This window comes from Vipera berus (genome assembly GCF_964194415.1).
Source record: "Vipera berus genome assembly, chromosome: 1".
NCBI classification, from domain to species: Eukaryota; Metazoa; Chordata; class Lepidosauria; order Squamata; family Viperidae; genus Vipera; species Vipera berus.
In genome coordinates this window covers 253,383,911-253,406,247 of record NC_138202.1, presented here as the reverse complement: position 1 = coordinate 253,406,247, position 22,337 = coordinate 253,383,911, and the positions used below count along the sequence as shown (strand labels likewise).

The 22,337-nt window shown below is 37.1% G+C and overlaps 1 protein-coding gene across 1 annotated transcript in view; it reads right to left on the bottom strand.

Moving 5' to 3' along the window:
- Positions 1-339: 339 nt before the first annotated feature.
- The window catches only part of SOBP (sine oculis binding protein homolog), a gene marked incomplete at its 3' end in the record, with an annotated part of 163,819 nt that continues 141,821 nt past the window's right edge, over positions 340-22,337 (bottom strand). Inside the window, exon 6 of the mRNA XM_081329155.1 lies at positions 340-2,301. Coding sequence (XP_081185281.1) covers positions 340-2,301 — 1,962 coding nt within the window. The remainder of the gene's footprint in view (positions 2,302-22,337) is intronic.

The following is a 22,337-nucleotide window of genomic DNA, read 5'->3' as shown; positions in this document are numbered from 1 at the left end:
ACTTAGCCCTGGAGACCAGGTTGATTTCCTGATCTTAAAAACTAACATTGCAAAGGACTTTTCAGTTATCCTAGATATCTCACTAACATTTCTTTGCCAGAGTTGTAACAGAATACTCCATGAGATAAAGAAACAGACCCTGCTGATGTGTGTGAAACAAGTACAAAAAATGTTGCATGACAAACACAAGACACATGTAATGAATTTAAGGGAATGAGTTGATTAACTTGAATCTTTCCCCCTGTTTCTCAAACGGCAACCTCCTTATGTCATTAGCCTACCTGAACATATCGGTATCAATTCTACTCACACAGAAGACTTTAGGGATTACACAAACCTTTACTTATTCTGATTTCGAATTCGGAGACACCTCCTTTTCAGTGGTGGCTCTAGATCTTCTGGCCCTGTGCTGAGAATTGGCGTTGAAATAATGCAGGGTCCAATTGCAGTCTTTTCCGCTGGTCTGGGCACAGGCTGGATGACGCAGCCTGCTTTGGGTAGCATCCGCAAAGCATATGCATGATCCTCATCAGCCGGATTGTTAAGGTTGGGGTCTTGTTTGTCTCCCCCAAACAGAGATTCTTCCCCTGTCTTCTTACCAGACTCTCCTTCCCGGCGACAGTTTGATGTACAGTTATTCTCCTTAACGGATTCCAGCTCACTCACTGGCAGCTCCTCCAGCAAACAAGGTTGAAGCTGAGTCTTTTTTTGCTCTTGGGGTGTTTCGGAGTTCTTAGAAATCTCGGGGCCTTTTGTGCCATTCACAATGACATTGCAGGCTGCAGCTGCAGCGTTTTCTGGAGTGCCAGAGGCAGCTGGGAGGGAGCCGCAGTGAGGTGGGTCACCACCAGGTAATGTCTTTGTTTCAGTGGGGCTGCAATTTTTTCTGCAGTCACTGCAGTTCCTTTTATCTGAGCTACCCAAAGTCAGATTTACAACACTGCTAGCTTCGTGTTCAACTTTGACTTCAGCGTACAAAGCCCTGTGGATAACATTGTTTAGTCTAGACCTGTGACCTACAGTTAAGTCTATCACACCATCCTGTGGTCCCTGAAGTACTGTAGGAAAACCAAACTTGTTGTTCACAGGACTACTTGGTCTCACAGTCAAATCAACAACTTCACTTTTACTGTGCTGCTGATGCACATGCGTTTGATTTAAGGACTGGCCTGAGCAGCTTGGTGATGAATCAGAAGGCTTAGAAGGGCCTTGTTTAGAATTCCTGGGGGACACAGAGTTACTTGTTGGCTTAGGCCCTGTTGTGTCGCTGGGTGTATTTGGAATGAAGCTTTCCCCATTGCTCGAGAAGCCATTTGGGGGCTTGGAATCATTGATGTGAGGAATGGGGATTGGGATGGGGATTGGGACAGGAAGCGGAACGATAACAGGATATGGCACTAAGAGGGTTGGTGGTGGCACTAATGGGGCAAGAGATGGCAAACCAAAGTTCATCATCTGTGGCATGGGCATGGGACCATTTGGCATCATGCTTACAGGAGGGAAAGGCAGGCTGGGCAAAGGAACTCCTGGAGGTGGAGGGGGTAGTAAGCCTGGAGGATTTCCAGGCATGGTTGGAGTTGTTGGAGGATGGATATGAGGGGACAGCATTGGCCTATGCATTGGGCTGGAAGTGGGTCCCATATTTCTAGGACCACCTGGTGGTGGGCCAATTCCAGGAATCATTGGATTGGACAGAGGGCTATTTGGATTTGATGCGTGATGAGGCGGCCCTCGAATAAACGGTGGACGAATCTGCTGCAGAATTTGCTGTTCCATGAATATGGGCAAGGGAACTGGTCCACGGTTTGTCATCACCATGGGTGGACTTCGAGGTGGGACACCAATTGGAGGCACAATACCAGCAGGTGGCTGAACAGAAACTGGTGGAATATTTGGATTCTCATTGATGGGAATAGGTTTGGGAACCGGTGTTGGGATTTTAGTGACAGAGCAGTTGGCAGTATCAGACGGAGAGGCAGTGGTAGACATGGATGGTCCAGGACCTTGAATTTGGCCAGCTGCAGACACTGGGGATGGGGCCTTTCTCCGAGCATCTGCTAGCGATATATTCCAAGAATCTGGAGTCAGCAGCTGTACCCCAGTGCCTTCTGCTTTATTTTCTACTGGAGGATGTAATGTGCTGCAGAGTCCAGCTGGAAGATTGGCCTGTGTCTCTTTGTAGAAAATGTCCATTTTGTACTGATTGAGACATTTTGCACTGCAGAATTGAAGCCTTCTTTCCCCGTCCCCAAAATCCAGATACTCTTTTGTGTGTCTTATGTGCTTACACCAGTCACACACCTACAACACAGTAACAAAATCAAAATAGGTAAGAAAAAAGTGATTTCTTTTTTATAATGTCATTTGCATTAAAAGTATTTTTTTACTTTTGATAACTGATTTTTAAACATCTGAATTATCCAGAAAAATATATTTCATGAAACTTGCATGCGATGACCCCAAAATATAGTTGATCTGTATATAGGTATATATATATATAGATAGATATAGATATAGGTATATATAGGTATATATAGGTATATATAGGTATATATAGATATACACAGACACACATGCCTTCACACAACTTACTTTTATAATATTTAATCTAGTTGTCACCCACAGTGCTGAGAACCATTAAAAAAATGGAAATAATAGTGCTGTGCATGTATGCATGTTTGTGTCTACATTCACATCTAAATGATGTTCTGGAAAAGGAACAGGATTGTAAAAAGATTTTTAAAAAATCCTTAAATTAAAGCATAAGGTAGTATATTTAGTGGGACTGCTAAATATAAAGTGACTGTCTTATCAATCAGAAAATCCTCACATCAGATCTTATCTCTGCCATGACCTAAGAAAAAACTACCCTATATTGGTTTGCTCAAAGGAAACTATTCCATTCAAAAGGATTTAATGCTTGTTAACTACAAGCAGGATTGCAGGCTCATGGTTTCTCCCCACATCTACAACACAGATGTAGTAACACATGTGATTTTTGTTTGGATTTGCCCTACTTCAAAAATATTAAAAGTATTAAATAAAATGGAGCTGGAAGTAAATTTTATTGAGCATACTGAGACTTTTGAGTAAACATGTATAGAATTGTACTTTGAAACTTCATATAAATTTGGAGATTTTATTATAAAGCATGGTCAGAGTCCAATATAACATTAAGAAGCTTAAGATCAGTGACTATAATAGGCCTTGGTTCAGATTATGGTATTTATGCATAAGCACAGTTGAATTGGTCATGTGGATTTTGACTGACAAATTGAACTCTAGTTATAAAAATAAGATCAAGGAACACTTGGAAAAAGACTCCATGAGTTTTGAGAACTGAAAGCAACTCATCTATGGTACAAGAATGGAACCTGACATTTTAAATTACTGAAGTGCCATAAATAACAACTGGGATAGTATTACATTGTATCCAAAAAGCAAAACTATCATATAGCATTAAATTTGAGTTCTAACGATGAAGTTGAAAATAATAATACAACCTGGATGAATTTCAAGTATTCAGAAACTGTGATATTTTAACAAGCTGGAAAGATTATCCAAGCTGTTTGCCCGTGATTTTTCAACTAGTCATTTTTGAATATACTTTTGGCAGACAAAAATTGATATCACCAATTTTCAAAAAATAAGACAAAACCTCTTATTATGATGATAGTCTTTCTGTACCGAATACAAGTTACTTTCTTCCTACTATTTTGTGGGGTAAAGATACTGCCAATTTTTTAAAAAAAAATAAATTATGGTTCCAGAACTAATTAAGCTGTGAAAGGTTTTCCCAGTTGTAAACCACTAGAAACCAAAGTTCAAAAAAATTAGACATTCTAGGTTTTGGAATCCATTACTTCAGAGAAATTATTATGATTTCATTAACACATCAATACTGCAACACCAACAGCTCTCACAGATGGCAGAGACATGATCTACAATGCAAATATGACTCTTGTTTGCACAAATGCCTTTTCCTTCATATGGCATTTTAAACAAGAATTAAAATGAATAATCTTTCCACAGCTATAAACAGATCAACAGATGTCAGAATTTTTTGTGCCTTTTTTTTAACAGATTTTATACACAGTGACAGTCTCGGTTTTTGTCATTCATTCCATTCTAATAATATTACAAAGATTTTCTTTTCATGCTATGTATATTGAGATAAAAGTACAAGAATGCACTTCTTTTGTACAGTATTCAGAACTGGAAAAACCTTATCTTAAACATACACAAAATGATGCCATAACAAAATGATAGTATTAAAGTAAATAATGTAGATTTAATAATCATTTGCCATATAAACAAATTGAAAACAACATATGCTGGGCATTTGACTAGTCACGTTCAATTCTTGATTTTTCAGTGATAACACTTAAATTGTTTAAAGCTTGAACATTTGTTGAGCATTTCACTGGCATTTCAATAAAAGCCAGAAAACAACCCATATAAATCAAGCCTTTTTAAATTAATTTAGTTCAATGGGCATTTATCATATACTTCCTCATCCAGGGTGGTCACTGATGTTTACTCCTTGTAACAAATCAGAATTTTCTAGCATGTGTCTCTTTTGAATCAGCTTATTGCAGTGTGTATGAAAACACATCTGAGCAATTGGTGGCATCAAGAACAAGTAATTCGTTAGTTTATCAGGGGTGTCAAACTCAATTTCATTGAGGGCCGCATCAGCATTGCGGTTGCCCTCAGGGGGCCGGGTGGGTGTGACCTGGGTGGGCGTGGCCTATTGGGTGGGCGTGGCTAGAGTGCATATGGCCTACTGGGTGGGCATGGCCAGCTCTACATCGTTCGCATCAAGGGTGCCTATGGGGGCCTGGGCAGGAGTGGGACAGATCTGAGGGTCTCTGGCAGAAGGAGGGTCTCTGGGCCAGGGCCAAGGCAGTGGGGGCCGTTCCCTCACTGTTTCCAGGATGGCTTCACGGGCCACATGAAACCACTTTGCGGGCCGGATTCGGCCCCCGGGCCTTGTGTTTGACATGTCTGGTTTAAATTATCTTGATGTTACAGGAGACAAACGGGCTCAGACCTCAACCTCCTGTGAATTAGTTTTACCTCAACATTTGCAATTATTTGTCCATGTTTTGTTGCTTGAAGAACTGTGTTCCCAAACCTATTCTTTTGCTGCTGCTAATTAAAGCAGTTTTACAGTTGGCCAGCCACTTTTGAGGGTCCAATGCTTTTTTTTTGTTGCTTTCATCTCACGATTTTTCCACATCCACAGTGAATCCAGTCAATTTGCCCCTCTTGGTTAGCTGTTCTGAGGCTAACACTTTAACATAAAATCTAAGTGCTCTTCGCTCAATTTTAGAGCAAACCTTTTTTTGGAAATTTTTGCCCAATATTTTTAACTATATAGATCAGAGGGAGGGAGAGTGGTGGGACTGCAAAATCCTACAATTAAATAACACATTTATTTAATGGGGATGGAGGTATTCAGAAAACTCACTGATGCCAGGAGAAAGGAAAGTTTAGGAAGTATTAAAACTTATTAATTTATATGTAAAATAAGCAGTGGCAATAGTTTAGAACACACAAAAGGCTTTCATTTACACTTTCTGTAAAGCAATGATTTAAAAGGTAGAAAAAGCAAGTGGAGGCAAAACTAAATCTGGATAGGAAGACTAGAAAAATAATGATAATGAATCATATCCTTTATCCACACAGCAATGTTGACAAACTCTACTTACCAAGAAGCATAGGCGGGCATGGAAAGTTGCAACTACACCATACAGTTGAAGAAGAAGAAAAAAGCATTGGAAGGACAACGAAGAAGATGCACTGAAGCTAGTACACCATGAAGGCTTATTGAATACTGGAGTGACTAAACTGGTCGACAAGAAAGACCAGAAGAATGGAAAAGAGACACAGCAAGGCAAAATCTTACATGGCCAGTGCAACACACACACACACACACAAAACACAAGCAAACACAAAAAACCTAGCAGGCGAAGCAGATAACAACAAGATCTGGCAATAGCTAAGAGAAGGAAAGATTAAGAAAGAAACAGAGGGACGAATTCTGCCTGCACAAGACCAAATTTTCAGAACAAATACATACAAAGCCAGAATTGAGATGACAGCAGCAGATAGCAAATGCCGCCTCTGCAAAGAAGTTAAAGAAATAGTGCATTGCATAGTTAGCTACTGCAAGAAGATCACACAGACTGACTACAAGCAATGGCGTGACAAAATAGCAACAATAGTGCATTGGAATATTTGCAAAAAATAGTATTTGCCTGCAAGGAAGAACTGGTGGGACCACAAAATAGACAAAATCATAGAAAATGAAGAAGCTAAAGTGATCTGGGATTTTAGAATTCAAACAGAAAGCACCTGCCACGTAACACCCCAGACTGAACAATTTTTGATAAGAGAAACAAAACAGTCTGGATAGTGGATGTTGCAATACTTGGAGACAGCAGAATAGAAGAGATAAAACTGGATAAAAAAATACAAAGACCTACAAAGAGAAGTAGAATGATTATGGCAAAAAAACCTCAAAAATAGTTGCAATAATAATAGGCGCCTTGGGTCCAATCCCAAAATATCTGGATCATCACTTGAACACTATCAGCATTAATAAAATTATTCTCAGACAAATGCAAAAGGCAGCTTTACTTGGGACAGGTTAGCTCTTGCAATGATACCCTTTAACACCATCAAACAACATCTGCCTATCCCAGGTCCTAGGAAAGGACTTGATAGATGGATAAAAATATGAAATCAAATCTAAATATCTCGCTGAGTTGTGATCAATGGGGCCAGAATTGAAAAACCATCAGATGATTCGAAGTGCAGATTGTGGAAAGAAGCAGAAGAAACAGTACTTTAGTTCATAGATGCAGCTCATATAACAAGATTGCACAAACTGATGATAAACAATGACATTACACATTTGCCAAAATAATTCACTGGAACATCTGTAAAAAGTATCATGTGCCAGTAATGAAATATGGGTGGGAACATAAGAGTTGAAAAAGCAATCGAAAACAAACAAGCTAAAATATGGTGGGATTTTTCAATACAAACTGATAAAAGTTTGGGGCTTCCGGATGGCAAGGCGACGCCGGAGGCAGCCATTTCTTGGCTGTCAGCCTCGCAGCTCCGTAGAGCCGCCGAAAACAGCGTCGATCAGCTGTTCGGCGGCTTGGAAGCTCCCACCTCGGGAGAAGAGGAGGGGGTGAGCGTCCAGGTAGGGGTAGAGCTCTCCGGGGCCGCCAGAACTTAGAGTTTTGGTGGCGGAAGGATTGAGCCCCCCCGAAGCCTGGGCATGCTCCGGACTGCAAGGCGTCTCTGCTCCAGGTTTTTTGGAGCAGAACAGGGTGTTCGCAACCATCCCTACTAGCAAGGAAGAGCTTATGAGAAAGAGGACGCAGGCAGAGCGATGCAGGAGATTTTGGTGAAGATGATGTTTTGATCTTTAACTCAATGGACTTTGCTGAATCTGCATGTGAAAGTGAGTAGTTAACAATAGAGGGTGAAAATGGCGACTATATCTTCTAAAGTTCCTGCCCTGAGGCAGCAGTCTTCGGTGAAAACTTTATTGTCCTCTGCATCTGAATCTGTATCAGCTTTTACAGTAAAAGATTTGCAGAGTTTGCTCCAAGAAGCTATGGAAAAGCAAATGCAACAATTTGTTGAGATAATGAAGAAAAAGTTGGAGGAGAAGTTTACAGAGAAATTAGCAGAAATGAGAGCAGACATCACATCTGCAACGTTAAATCTGGCTAAAAGCATTGAGATTTTGGATGAAAAAGTGGAAGATCTTGTTCAAAATGATACTAGAATGGAAGCCAAAATGACAGAAACTGAAAATGGATTATGATTTGATTTCGACACAGTATTTTCAGATGGAGCTTGCTTTGAGAATCAGAGGCCTAAAAGAAAATCCTAAGGAAAATTTGACGAAAATGGTTTCTGGGGTTTTGGAAGGGGTGTTGGAGCAACCAGCAGATGAAATAATGGAAGATATAGATAAAATCTTCCGTGTTAATTCGTGGACTGCAAGACAAAGGAAATTACCCAGAGATGTGGTGATTTATTTCACAAAGAGAAAGATTAGAAATGAAGTTATCCAGGCCTCCTATAATATTGATTTTGTAATGGATGAGCAAAAAGTTTTGATTTTAAAAGAGATTCCTGCAAGAATTTTAAGAAAAAGGAAGGAATTTGCCTTTTTGACACAAGAATTGAGACGACGTGATATTAAGTTTAGATGGCAAATACCAGAGGGGATGGTGGTGACTCATGAAGGTACGAGGCATTGTCTTACCACGGTGGTTCAGGCACGTGACTTTTACAGTAATGTTTTAAAAGCAGTCCCCATATCGTCTTTGGAGTCTACAAAGAAAAAAGGTGACAGAGAGCCTCAACGTTCCAGAGAGAATCCACAAGATGTTGAAGGGTTAACGCAGACAGATGTGAAAGTTACAGGAGTGGGTCAAATTTCATCACCACGGGAGAAGGCCAGAAATTGGAAGAGGTGTGCTGTTTCTGGAAGAATGAAGCAAACCTGAGGATTTAGTTGCATAATTGCAAGAGATAATAATGTAATAAGGATGCTAGAAGGATTAAGTATGTGGGGATTCATTTTTCACCCTTATAAAATAATTATATAATATTTTGTGTTGCTTTAGTTTGAAGATGATTATGAAAATTTAATTGGGAAGATTTGTAGTAGTGTTTATTGATATTCTGTAGGTTATGCTTTGTTATTTGGATGGAAAGTTTTAAGCCTGGAAGGTAGTGTATGGTATTTTAAGTTGTATAATATATTAGGAGAAGGAAAGGTTGTATTAATTTGGTTTTAGTATGTTAAAGTCTAGTTGGATAGAAGAATAGTTTTATAAAACTGATATAAATTGTTTTATGTGTGATTGAAATTAATTTGTAATACTTTTATGGGCAATATTGGAGTAGGTAATAGAATATAAGAATATAAGAATGATGTGATTATATAAAAAAAATTTTAAGTTTGGAAGTAATCTATGGTATTTTAATTTGTATAATATATTAGGATAATATGAATTTAAGGTATTATTTTGTATTTGAATAATCATTGATATGATATATATATGTATGTTTGGAATTTACCTATATGAGTTAAAGTTTGATAGTTTGAATAGCTTAGGATTGTTTGCGTAAGTTAGATCATGATTGTTTGTTTGTATTTTTATACCCTGTGTTTTGGTATTAGATTGGAAAGTATTATTTTGTATTTGTATAATTATTGATATGATATATATATATATATATATATATATATATATATATATATATATATATATATATATATATATATATATATATATATATATATATATATATATATATATATATATATATATATATATATATATATATATATATATATATATATATATATATATATATGTTTGGAGTTTTCTTATATGAGTTAAAGTTCGGTAGTTTAAATAGTTTAGGATTGTTTGCGTAAGTGATTATGATTGTATTTTTATACCCTGTATTTTGCTCTGGGAAGCCGGGGGGGGGAGGGGAAAGGGAGGGAGGGGTTGGGGAGGGGGGGGGAGGGGGAAGAGGGTGGGGGGGAGGGGGTTGGGAGGTTTTTTTTTTCTTTTTTGGTTTGCTAAAGATAAAATGTATTGTAAAACTTTTTAATAAAAAATAAAAAAAAATAAAAAAAAAACTGATAAAAGTTTGGCACATAATACACCAGATTTAACTGTAGTTGAAAAGAAGAAACTGTGGATAATTAATGTGGCAATACCAAAAGAATTGGAGAAGATCGCAAAGTATCAAGATCTGAAAATCAAAGATGAAAGTTTATGGCGTAAACCAGCCATAGTTGTCCCAGTGGTTTCAGCACACTGGGTATCATACCAAAAACTCTTGAATGGCAAATCTGTGTGTTGACAAAATTTCCATCTGTCAGTTAGAAAAGGCCAGATTGCTTGGATCCACACATATACCATGCTGATGATACATTATGACATCCTAAGTTCTGAGAAGAACTTGATGCATATGAAGGCAAATGGCAGCTAGTGAACTGGCAGCTATGATGTCATATTATTATGTAAATAATAATAATAATAATAATAATAATAATAATAATAATAATAATAATAATAATAATAATAATAATAATAATGACAAATTCACCATCAGTCAGTTGCAAAAGGCAGCTTTACTTAGAACAGCTTACATCCTGCAACAATACCTCTAACACCATTAAACATCAAGATCTACCCATCCCAGGATCTTAGGAAGGAATTGATAGGCAGACAAAAATGCCAAATCCAGTCTGAACACCCAGCTGACTGTGCGACCAACAGCAATAAGGAAAAACAATAAGGAAATAACTAATAAGGAAAAACAATTGGAAAAATGACAAAATATGAAGATTTGTTGAATGCTTATAAAAAAGAAACCTGTTATTATATCAATCATGATTGGAACCCTTAGAGTGATACCTAAAGGGGTTCTTTGATATCTGGAAATACTGAATTTATCAGATCTGAACACCCTAATTTTACAAAATAAATAAATAAATAAATCCAAAAGAAACATAAAAAACCCCATCCTGCTTGGAACTGCCAAGATTCTTCAAAACCACCTTAATAATTCTTAGGTCTTAGTTAGGACTTGAATTATTAAATTCCCACCAGTCTTCGATTGTGAATCTAATTCAGATTATCTACATATAATAGTGGTAGGGAAGAAGAAGAGGAAGAGGAGGAGGAGGAGGAGGAGGAGGCGGCAGACTGGTACATGCCAAGCGACTTAGCTACAGCTCATCTTATCACCCCATTCCTCTGAATGAGTATTTCACTTTTGATAAAACATAATTTAATAATATTAATTTGATCTTACAACAACTAATCTCAAGGGTATCCTGTTAACAAAACTTGTAGAATAATTTGCTAGAATTCAAACTGATTTGAATTAGTTAAATTATTCAACTAATCATTTGCTAGAATTAAATAGAGTGTTCCCTTCAGAAAGCATAGCACTGATATATGTTTACGGAGAAGTAAATCTCTATTTATTTCAAATAAATAGGAAATGGGTTTAAAAGCATGCCCTGTTAAAATTATAATGAAATAATATAAGAAAAAATGGTCACACATGCAATCAAAGGAAAATATTTTTTTAAAACACTAAGGAAAAACAAGTCCTAAGATTTTAGTCTTAATTTGGGATGGAATGTGGTAGAATTTTAACCAGCAGAATTTACTCAGCATGCAAATTACTTCTTAAAATAGATCACATGCTGTATATTTTACAGATAGCAAAATGTTGTTTTATTGAACTGAAAGATATATGTTCAATCTGTCACAACTTAAGGAATCAGAATGAGCTCTTAGGAGAAATCTGTAATTACTCTGAGCATAATATTAGTCAGAAGTAAAATGAATAATTTTGCTCCATTTTATTACCTTGGGGATATAGCCATTTGTACCATAAATTCATTGACCTCATATGAAATGATAAATCTGTAAGACAGATCTGATCCATTAATTCTTAAGTGACATTATTTCTACTCCAGTAATTTTTATTCTTCGTGAATAAATGTGAATCTCTGGTATAATATAAGAAAGAGAAAGAAAGACAGAGAAAGAAAACTAGCTATGTGTGACTTCATAGTGTTAAGTAAAATCAATTGGATAATTATTAGATATTTAGTTCATCAGGGATGTTGTCAGAAACTGATTTATTGTCATTAGCCTCCATATTCTCATTTTTATCTAATTGGAGAATGCATTGTATTTAGTAGGCTGTGATTAATATGTGAGTGAAGAAGATTAATATTACTGTACATTTCTTTCATCTCAATGGACCAGATATTTGTATAGCAGCAACCTTCTCCCACCAGGCTATGTCCAGATATACTGGATTACAACTCTCATATTTCCATAGCTAACACCAGAACCATACTGGGAAATTGAGATTTCTAAAACTGAGTAAGTTTTCAGAATGAGCTCAAAGATGTTAGACGGTGGAATTCAGCAAGACATTTCAAGAGAAAAGTCCCCATCTACTTTTTCATTCTGTATTGTTAATATGCTCCTGGGATCTTAATGAGGGAACCAGAAAAAAAGCCTTTTTACTGTTATTATCTTAAAAAACAGAAGTGAAGATGTACAGACCTTATAATAACTGACCAGCAATCCCTGCATCATGTTTGTATTTCTACCTAAAAATGGCCTGACAGATGTTTGCAATTAATATACTCCTGAAATAGTGCTTGAAAAAAGATCAGCACTGGAGTAGAGAGTAAAGAAATCTTAGTAAGAAAGGATGCAGCTTTATCAAGTCAAACAACGAGGTGCTACAATAGGAGCTGATAGGAAGAAAAAAAATCCATGTACACAGGAGAACAAAAGAGCAGGTTCAATGGATAAACTGACAGCAAAGAACTTGAAGCACAGAAGATGTTTAGCACTCCTGCACTTTATGTTTAATAAAGGTGCACACATAGTGGAAAGTTCGTTATCTGAAATATGCAAAAATTTTGAGTCTTTTAAATTATTACTGACAGCCATTAGGTAGATGTGTACAAATAATACAGTAGTATGATAACTATCCTGGGTACTTAAGAATTTAGAATATGACAAATAAAATAAAATAATAAATTTATTCTCCAGATTATTAATATTAAATACTGGGGATAATTATTCCTAGGAAAATATTTCTTTTAGTAGATATGAATGAAATTGTATTATTCAGATGAAAAGGGATATACAAGATAGAAGAAAATATCCATGTTATGGGAACTCAGAAAAAGTCATGGCTTGTTTAAGGAGGCACCATCATCCCTTATTGGATGTATTTTCCACTTTACATCCAAAAAGCTGCAAATCCCTAACAAAAGAGCTTTCTTGAGATGTGAAAATGCCAGTAATGAAAAGGATCAATATAGCAATTGATCAGTGAAGAGGACAAAATGCAATCAGCTAACAAAATAAAAATCAAAGCTATTGGACTCCTTTTTTGAATGTCTTCTTCAACAATATTATATATTTTTCACATAACTATGAAGAGCAGGATGAAGGCAGACAATAGAAATTTGGGAAACATGGTCAGGGAATGCCTATTTACTCTGAATAAAATTATATCCCCAACCAGATAAACTGCATCTTGATAATGGTCTGACTGAACCTTTGTCGTTGTACACATCTAAATTCAGAAATTTAGTAAAGAGAGGGTCCAGACAACTGCAGATTAATCTGTTTGACAATCTAATGACATTTCAAAAAATTCTAGACCTGGAGTGTCAAACTCGCAACATCACGTGACATGTTGCGATGTATCGTGACTTTTTTCCATTGCTGGCTATGGGGTGGGCGTGGTTTCGGCATGACGCATCCAGCCTGCAGGCCGGCAGTTTGACACCCTTATCCTAGACATTTTCACTCAACCATCACTTTAAAAACAACATACCACTCACCACAGTTCAGCATGGATTTGTAAGAACATTACTTGGCAAGATAATCTTATCCCAAATTTGGAGGGAATTGGAGAGACCTCTCTTATTATGAGAACATTAAACCAGGGCTTTTCAACCAGTGGTACGGGTACCACCTGTGGTACATTGGCACCTGGCAGGTGGTACGCGACCATCCTAGAAAAGTGGTAGCGGGGGAGGGGAATGAGCTGAACTGGTGGCAGTACCACACAAGCCTGAGAGAGAGATGACTGGAGCTGCAGGGCTGTCAGGGCTCAGCGAAAGCGCCAGGATCAGTGCCAGGCTCCAGCTGGAGCTCAGCGCTGATCCTGGTGCTTCTGAGCCCAGAAGAAGCACCGATCAGCTGGAATGTTGCAGCATCTCCAGGGTCTTGTGATTTACATTCAAATGCTTGACAACTGATTCATATTTATGATGGTCACAGTGTCCCAGGGTCATGTGAAGTGACCAAAACCTGCTGCAACCACCCAGCAGAGGGGGGGAAATAAAAACCAAACACTCCCCACCCCACCCCCACTGTCAATCCTCAACAGAAATGCTCACAACAATGAAAACCTTGAACAGGAGAAAGAGCGCCGCCAGGCAGGCAGGCAGGTGTCTTCCTTGGCTGTGGCATGGGGGGCACTTTTTTCAGTGCCACTGTAACTTCGAACAGTCACTAAGCGAACTGTTGTAAGTCAAGGACTATCCGTACTTCACTTTTTTCCTTTGGTTTTTTTTTGGGGGGGTCATCAAGTTTTTGACACCTTGCTAGGCGACTGGTGGTACTCGGATGTTGCCATATCCTAAAAGTGGTACAATGGGTGAAAAAGTTGAAAAGCCCTGCATTAAACAACTATTATATAAGATCGGGCTGGGTGGAATAACAATTAAATTTCCAATTTCCTTGGAAATCATGCCCGGGGAAGTGTTTCCCATAGTTTCTTCATCAAACTAGAGTGAAATATTAAGTGGACTGTTAGCTGATTCTGTCTTGGATCCCCTACACTTAAATGCTTTTATTAATGAGTTGGATGATATGAGAAATGTACAAGTGACACAAAGTACTTTAAAACACAGAAATAAAAATCATAATGATATCAATAAACTAGAGAAATAAGGCTAAGATTAACAAAATGAAATTTAACAGAGACAAATGCAAAGCAGTAAGAGGTAAGGAATGGGCTTGGCAATAAAAGTGTAAAAATAATCAGCAGTGGTTGTTTACTAACTAAGAACAGCTAGAATTTAACGTTGCACCACAGGAATAATTCCATTTTATTTTGCATTGATGAAGCCCCACCTCCGTTCATTAAGGAGGATTCAGATAAACTGGAACAAATTGAAAAAGCCAACAAAAATAACTAAGAGATTAGAAGATGTTGTAAATCCTTTAATGAAAGATTAAAAGATCTGGGGAGGTTTAGCCGTAAAGACTGAAGAGGGATATGATGGCACTCTTTGAGAAACTGACAGAATATCTCATAGAAAAAAAGCTGCAAGCTATTCTCTGTCACCTAAGAGCAGGGGTTCAAACTGCCGGCCCACCGGCCGGATGCACCATAGTGAAACCGCGCCCACCCCACTGCCGGCAATGGCAAAAAAGTTGTGAGACGTTGCGAGTTTGACAACTCTGCCTTAGAGAATAGGGCACAGAATAATGGATTTCACTTGGGAAAGATTATAAAAACTTGCCCATATACATACCTAAATCAAGCAAGAGAGAATAAAGTGATCTATACATTTTGTAGTAAATTAATCAACAAGAAAGCTTTTAGATGAATGCTCCGTCACTTAATATGCTCAAGCAGAGACTGGGCAGCATCTATCTGTAATGTTTTAGCCTGGATTCCTACTAAGCAGAAAGTTAGCTTCAGTGGCCCCTTCCAACTCTGGTTTATTAACTGTGGTCTATACTTCGAAGAACATCAAATAGGAAAAGACTCTGAAGATCAACCATGTGTTCTGAAAGTTAGAAAAGAGGTAAATGTAATTGTTTTAATGTGAGCGAAACCATGGAAATAATGGGAAGTATGAGATTTATGAGCAAAGAAAATCAGCTAAAATCTCATTTTTCCCATAGTCTGGATAACACAAGGCAAACTACTGTCTCATATCTTCAGCTATTCTCTATAGGTTGCATTCACTTAATTACATAACATAGTTAATATTAATATATATTATATAATATATTTTAATTCATTGCAATTTATTAAAAAGAGGTTTGAGATATTTCTGCCATAATATTTCCAATCTAAATAAATCACTCTGGATTAAAGTAGTGCATAAATATAAACATAATAATAAAACCTTTGTTAGTTGTTATTATCTTTGTAACTCATTGTACCATTACTGTTTTTAGTGCATGCACAAATGATTGCATCATATTTTAAATTTATTGTTTTTAGTAACTCTTTGATGATTCCATATGGTAACAGTTGGATTCAATCTTAAGTAATCATCTGACAGGTTTATAGTGTGTGATTAAGGAAAATGCACTTTTGTGTCTTTATAGACATCAATATAGACGCTGTAATTGCATCCGATTATCATTCAGCTATCCATTATACCATGTATTCAGGGATAGCACTTTTATACTCATGACCTGTAAAGCAGCATCCTTAAAGTCACTAAGGCAAATTATTGCAAAATATTTCCTAATAGGTCTACTAAAGTACTTATCTTGTTATATTTCATTTGCACATTTAATAGAAGATGATGAAGAAGGATTTAGCTTCTTTAACACCTAATAGTACGTGAAATTAAGGTGTTAGTGATTTGAATACTTCTTGAGACCACTGAGCATCTTAAATTTGTTTGTACAAACGTCATACGCTATACATCACAATCTGTAATTTGAATGAGACAGAATGACAATAAGAAAGAACCCAGCACTCCTCAAGAAGATTTTTAACTTATTGAGGTTTGTCAAATTTAAATTACATACTAATATTTTTACTTTATTAAATGTAGCATATTGCTACACTGACTAACACAGATATATAACTCTTCTTTGTATAAAGATACAATAAGACTCCAGATAAATCTGTATAGAATTAGATTGTTTATGCATATTAAGCATTTGGATACCTGTTAAATAGATATTTAACATTCTACTTTACTTATAAAATATCTAAGCTATTCAGAAAGTAAGGCCTCAGCAGAATTTATTTCTCTTGAATTGGCAGAATCAACAAAATCAGAGTGTATCCTTGTGTTTCTTTAGTAGGATGCAGAAAAAAATAAATGAAGTATTTTTACTTATTTTATGTAAAACATTTTTATATTTTTATTTTTATGTAAATGAACAGAATTAAAAAAATATCTTTGAGCTACCCAAGAAAAGTTCAGTATCTACAACATCTGACCTATATATAAAGTCAGACCTTAAGTAGACTTGAGTGTTGAATATTTCGTTTTCAGCTCCACGGGGTAGCTATTTCACTGATTGTCAGCTCTTACAGTATCTACCATGAATTTATTTCCCTATAATTTGTAACCTATTTGTTCTTGTCCTGCCTCCAGGGTAACAGAAAATAACTCTATTCCTTTCTCTATAGCAGGAGTGTCAAACTGCGGGCCCACGGGCCGGACACGCCATCTGGAAGCCATGCCCACCCCATTGCCAGCAATGGCAAAATAGTCCCGATACATCTCGCGACGTCACACAACATCACAAGTTTGACATGTCTGCTCTATAGTATAAGTCCTTAGATTTTGGAAGACTGTTGCCATAATTTCCCCCAATCTTTTCTTTTGCACGCTAAATATATCACATTTATTGATTCTCATAGTTTTTTCCCCAGCATCTTGGTAATCTCTTCTAAACTTGCTCCAATTTGTTAATGTCTTTTTTTAGACATGCTGATCCAAGGTAGGCCTAGCCAAGGCAGAGTAAAGTGGGACTAGCTTTTCTGCTGTAGTTTCCTGTCAATATCTGAGCCTTTCCTCTGATCTTACACTTCTCCCTTTCTCACTCTTGTTTTTATTTTTATTTTAATTCCATTTATATCCCGCCCTTCTCCGAAGACTCAGGGCGGCTTACAAGCCCTTGATAACTTGACAGAATTTTGATTTGATATGTTTTGATAAGTAAATACCAACCTTTCAGCATCTTTTAGAGTATAACGTACATTTAGTTTCTTTCATATTCCTTTTCTATTTTAATTCTCTCACATTTGAACATATAAACACCATATACACATGGGAATGTAATACATGGAAATGTCAAAAAGGACATCTGTTCTGCTCAGGTTTGCCATGTGGAGTGGAAAACCAGAGGGAAAGAAGAAATGGGGAATGTATGCCAAGAAACAGCAATAAATATTAAAAAAAGAAAGCTAACAGTATCCATCAGCAAGTTCTGCCAGAATGTCATTGTTTTGTAGCTACCTCTTCCTGATATTTTGCTCTTTTGCTCTATATTCTGTACATTGCTCTATATTCTGTACGATAGAAATACTTTGAATTAAGCATTTCTCCATGTTATCACAGTCAACTAGCATATATAGCAAATTTAGCAAGAAGCTAACATAATAATGGGGTTTTGGTGACTTGTGATCTTTCTTCCAAGGTGGCTTTTCAATAGATACGTTTGAGTAAATTCTAGTTCATATATAATATTAATATTAATACTGGAAGTCACCCAGTCTCTAAAAATGAAGTGGCATTTAAGTTGCAGGAATTAACCAACAAACCTGTAGTAACCCATCATTTAAGTTGCTTGGTTTTGGCTTAGCATATTGTACTATGCCAACCACTGTGATTTTGAAATGATGACTTATAAACCACCTACTGTGCAGTATTGTGCCTTTTCAATAAATCACAGGTACTCTGTAGCCCTTAAGATATTGCAGCCTAGTTATAAAAATCCATTTAGGGATATAAGAATAGACACTGAAATTAAAGCAAGAGATTCCTACTTTAGACACTGTAGACCACGGCTGTCAAACTGCAGGCAGGTTGCATCATACAGAGGCTGTGCCCACCCCAGCTCCAGCAATGCAAAAAAAGTCAAGATACATCACGACACGTCACGTGAGATCCGTGCTGTAGACCATGTCCCTTCCAGAGACATCAGCCTCCGTCTTGTGGACAGCAGATACTGTAATTTCTTCAGTAAACTAAAGCAAAGCATGCTTTAATATGATTGATGATCTCAAACTGCATATATGTGGTAAGGAAGGAAAAACTACATTTTTCTCAACTCCCTTTCTTTGCTCAAAGGCAGCTACTATAACTCATAATTGTTGAAACCTGAATTAGTCATATGATCAGCATTGGGGGGGGGAGAAATGATCTCATCTTGTTGTGGCACATCTCTCAGAATGATTACCTTTATTAGGGCAGGCTCAGTTCTAATTTGGAGAAGAAGATTGGGTGCAAGATTAGAGGCTGCACAACACATAGATATCCCCATTACTCATTTCCTAAAATGGAACAACCTGATCCACTTCTTCTTCTGCTGAATTCTGAAAAGAGGGAAAGCATCAATTTTAAGCAAGGGAACTAGAAGAGTGGGATGCAGCTCTCCTTCCTGTCTGAATCTCTGCTACTCTGAGAAATTAAAATTCCTTGTCAATTAAGGAGTGAGTGGGTAGGGATGACACTGTTGTAAATAGCATTGTTAAATGCATGCTTGTCTTAATCAGTAAACTAAACAATAGCTCTGTGGCCATGAGATCTGTATGAAAGATGGATGGCTGTACAGAAGGAAAGTGTGCAAACGTGGCCTTGGGTTAGCCAGGCTGAGTAAAAAAGGAAGCAGGAAAGATTCAAACACTACCTCAGTGTTGTTTAGTATAAGACAGAGTAGCTTTTAAGCTTTTAAGATTCCATAATTTACTCTACAACAATAAAGGGTATTCCTGGAACTTTTGCTACTTTTGTTTCTTGATCTTGCTGAAGGGCTGTCAAGAGGTGGTTTCTGGCTCCTTCTCAAAAACTGTTTATTGTACAGTCAGCCAGACTCACTTATAGAATTTATGAGAACTTTGCTCTTTTTCACCATTTTCTTGATTTACGATTCTTTTTTAGTCATTTTTCTTTCCAGAAGAGAAAAAATAGCTGCACAGTGCTTTTTCAACTGTAGTCAGAAATCCTCCATGTAGAAGCACCTGATGTATGCAAGAACTAATACAAGGCAGGAATATATTAGAAACTCATAAAATAGGCTCAGTCTGATAAGCTGACAGGTTGTGTAGACAGAGCCTCCCCCAATGCCATCTCTGCAAATCAGCCTCAAAGTGTAACTTTTTATGAATCACGGTATTATTTGAAAGCAATAAACTATAGTCTCTATAAATCCATTGTTCTGGAATTATCTTTTTCAGAAGGCCAAGAAGCAGAATATGATGTGGGGGGAGAGATATGAAGAAATATCCTTTCTGGAAAAATATAATTGCAGTATGTCTAGTACACCCAATAAATGGAAATACAGAGAAAAGGGAAGGAAAAAAACCCAAGAACATCAATTTGCTGCCTTCCTTATCCCTAGGTAGTGATCTAGGTAAATTGTCTCTGTCTCACTACATTTTCTCCCTTACAATAAGGACATATTCTCCGGTTGGTCATTTTCAGCTGCAAAAGGGCTGAAAATATGGGGAGACTGACAAGATCTGCTCTATCATAGGAAATAAACTGAGGAGCAATTAATCAAAGTCAGACAGTTGCAGCTTGATCTTGCCTTAAATAATGTTGATTCAAAATTGTCTGTTGTTTTTGACACCAATATAAAATATGGTCCAGTAAAAGTTGTCATGTGTGATTTATATTCTCTGCACATCTCAAAACATTTTCTTTCAACACTAAATCACTTTTTCGAAGAATGTTCCACACATTCTACAATGCTGATGTTTATACAGAGGTATCAAATTGGCTTCAGATAGCAGAAATGGAGGAGAAGAGGCAAAGATCGCATCTTCCTTTATATCATGAATCTGAGTTCACAATTGACAATGCCTACTATGGAATAAAATGAGGAATGAAGCAAACAACAACAACAACAACAACAAATGTAAAAAAATATATGTCTTGGGCAGAGATTCTTTAGTATAGTCAGTATCTTGTGAGGAGTCACCAGAATCTCATAGGATAAATGTCCTCAAAATACTTTGTTAAATTATTCAGGAAATAAAGGAATACACCAATCCTTAGCTGCTGAAAAGTGACAGATGTGTCACACAGAGGAAGCAGTTTGACACTGAAAATGTCCATATTGTGCTTGGGAATTCATCTTCTTGCAGTAACTTTTATTTGTTAATCCAAACCAAGTTCTACAATTCTATGGACATCTAATTTAATATAAATGAGAGCAACTGAAAAAATAATTCACCTGATTGTTTAATAGCAAGGAAGATGCTCCAACAGGTAAGGCTGAAATCTTTGCTAAGGTTCTTTTTTTAAAAAAAAATCCCTCACAAAAAAGCTTCTAGCAGCCAGTCCAGATTTAAAAAGAAGGCAAAGCTGACCTACCAGAAGACATGCCTCAAAAGGAAAATCAGTGGCAGAATTGCAAGTTCTAAGAGGAGAGGTAAACAGTCTCTTATGAGTTTACTGCGAACATTTTAGAGATCATATAACTCAGAAGTCCCCAACCTTTTGGGCACCAGGGACTGATTCTGTGGAGAGAGGTTTTTCCAGGGACCGGAGGGTCCATGGTTTTGTGTGCTGCCTGCATCTCGCGGATGGGGCTTTGCTTGTTTATGCGGACTGGTTGCTGGTATGCCGTGGCCTGGTACTGGTCCACAGACTGGGGGTTGGGGACCCCTGATCTAACTAGCAGGGCAGACATATTCTTGACCAGGAGATGCTACAGAAACCAACTATATTTGATTTACTGGAAGCAAGTATGATAGCAATAAGTGAACTTAACTGACTACGCTAGATGAGATGGTAAATCATAGTTCAGCAACATCTGAAGTTGCTTATCTCTGAGCAAAAAATACCTGGGATTCTGCTGAGAGCTCATGCATAGACTAATATCCTTTTTATCCAACTCTTAGGGTAATTCCTCTGTTTATGCCGCCCAACTGAACTGGCTAGCTATTCTAACAAAACCATGAAGAACCATACCATATTATTTAAAATGGTTGCCTTAAAATCCTACCCTTATAAATGGAGTTTATTTAATCATTCATGCAAATTACACTGCAGCTCAGATAGCAGTCCAGCTTTTATTAAGCTACAATTCTGTATTATCGCAGTCCTTTGTACTCCTCTGAGCTACACAAAAGATTGCTCTGCCAAACTATGACTCCCTCTGTGTGAGGTCTGCCCAAATACGCAAAAGATTGCTCTGCCAAACTATGACTCCCTCTGTGTGAGGTCTGCCCAAATTCTAAATATCAAAAATCCTACTCAACCTGTTAACATTTATTTAAGTTAGACTGAATATATTACCTTTATTTCAATGCTTCTGTAGGATTTATTGCCTTTTTTCTGCTTCTACAGTCTTTTTTTGTCAAATACAGAGGGGGAAAAATTAACTCACCTGATTCAAAAAGCGTATTTCTCTGTAATAATGTGGTGAAAATCTTCCATAAGTGATAAATTACACATGTTAATATTTTCACAATATACTTCTTCGGGCTCTAGTCTACAGCTCCTTTGCTTTCATTATTCCTACAGCAGAGGAAAAGACCTGGGCAACAGAGGTAAGATATTTTCGGACTAAATTCAACCACTAGTGATAGTATATGAATACTTTACTTAAAAGGAAATGTACCAATATGGAAGAACCACATAGTAGAAGTACAGGTAATCGTCATTTAGAGACTGCCTAACACAGAAATTGTTTGTCATGACAGTGATGAGAAAGTAATTTTGTGACCAAGGCCCACATTTATGACTGCAAAATGTCTCTCTCAGTCAAGGGTTTGTCATT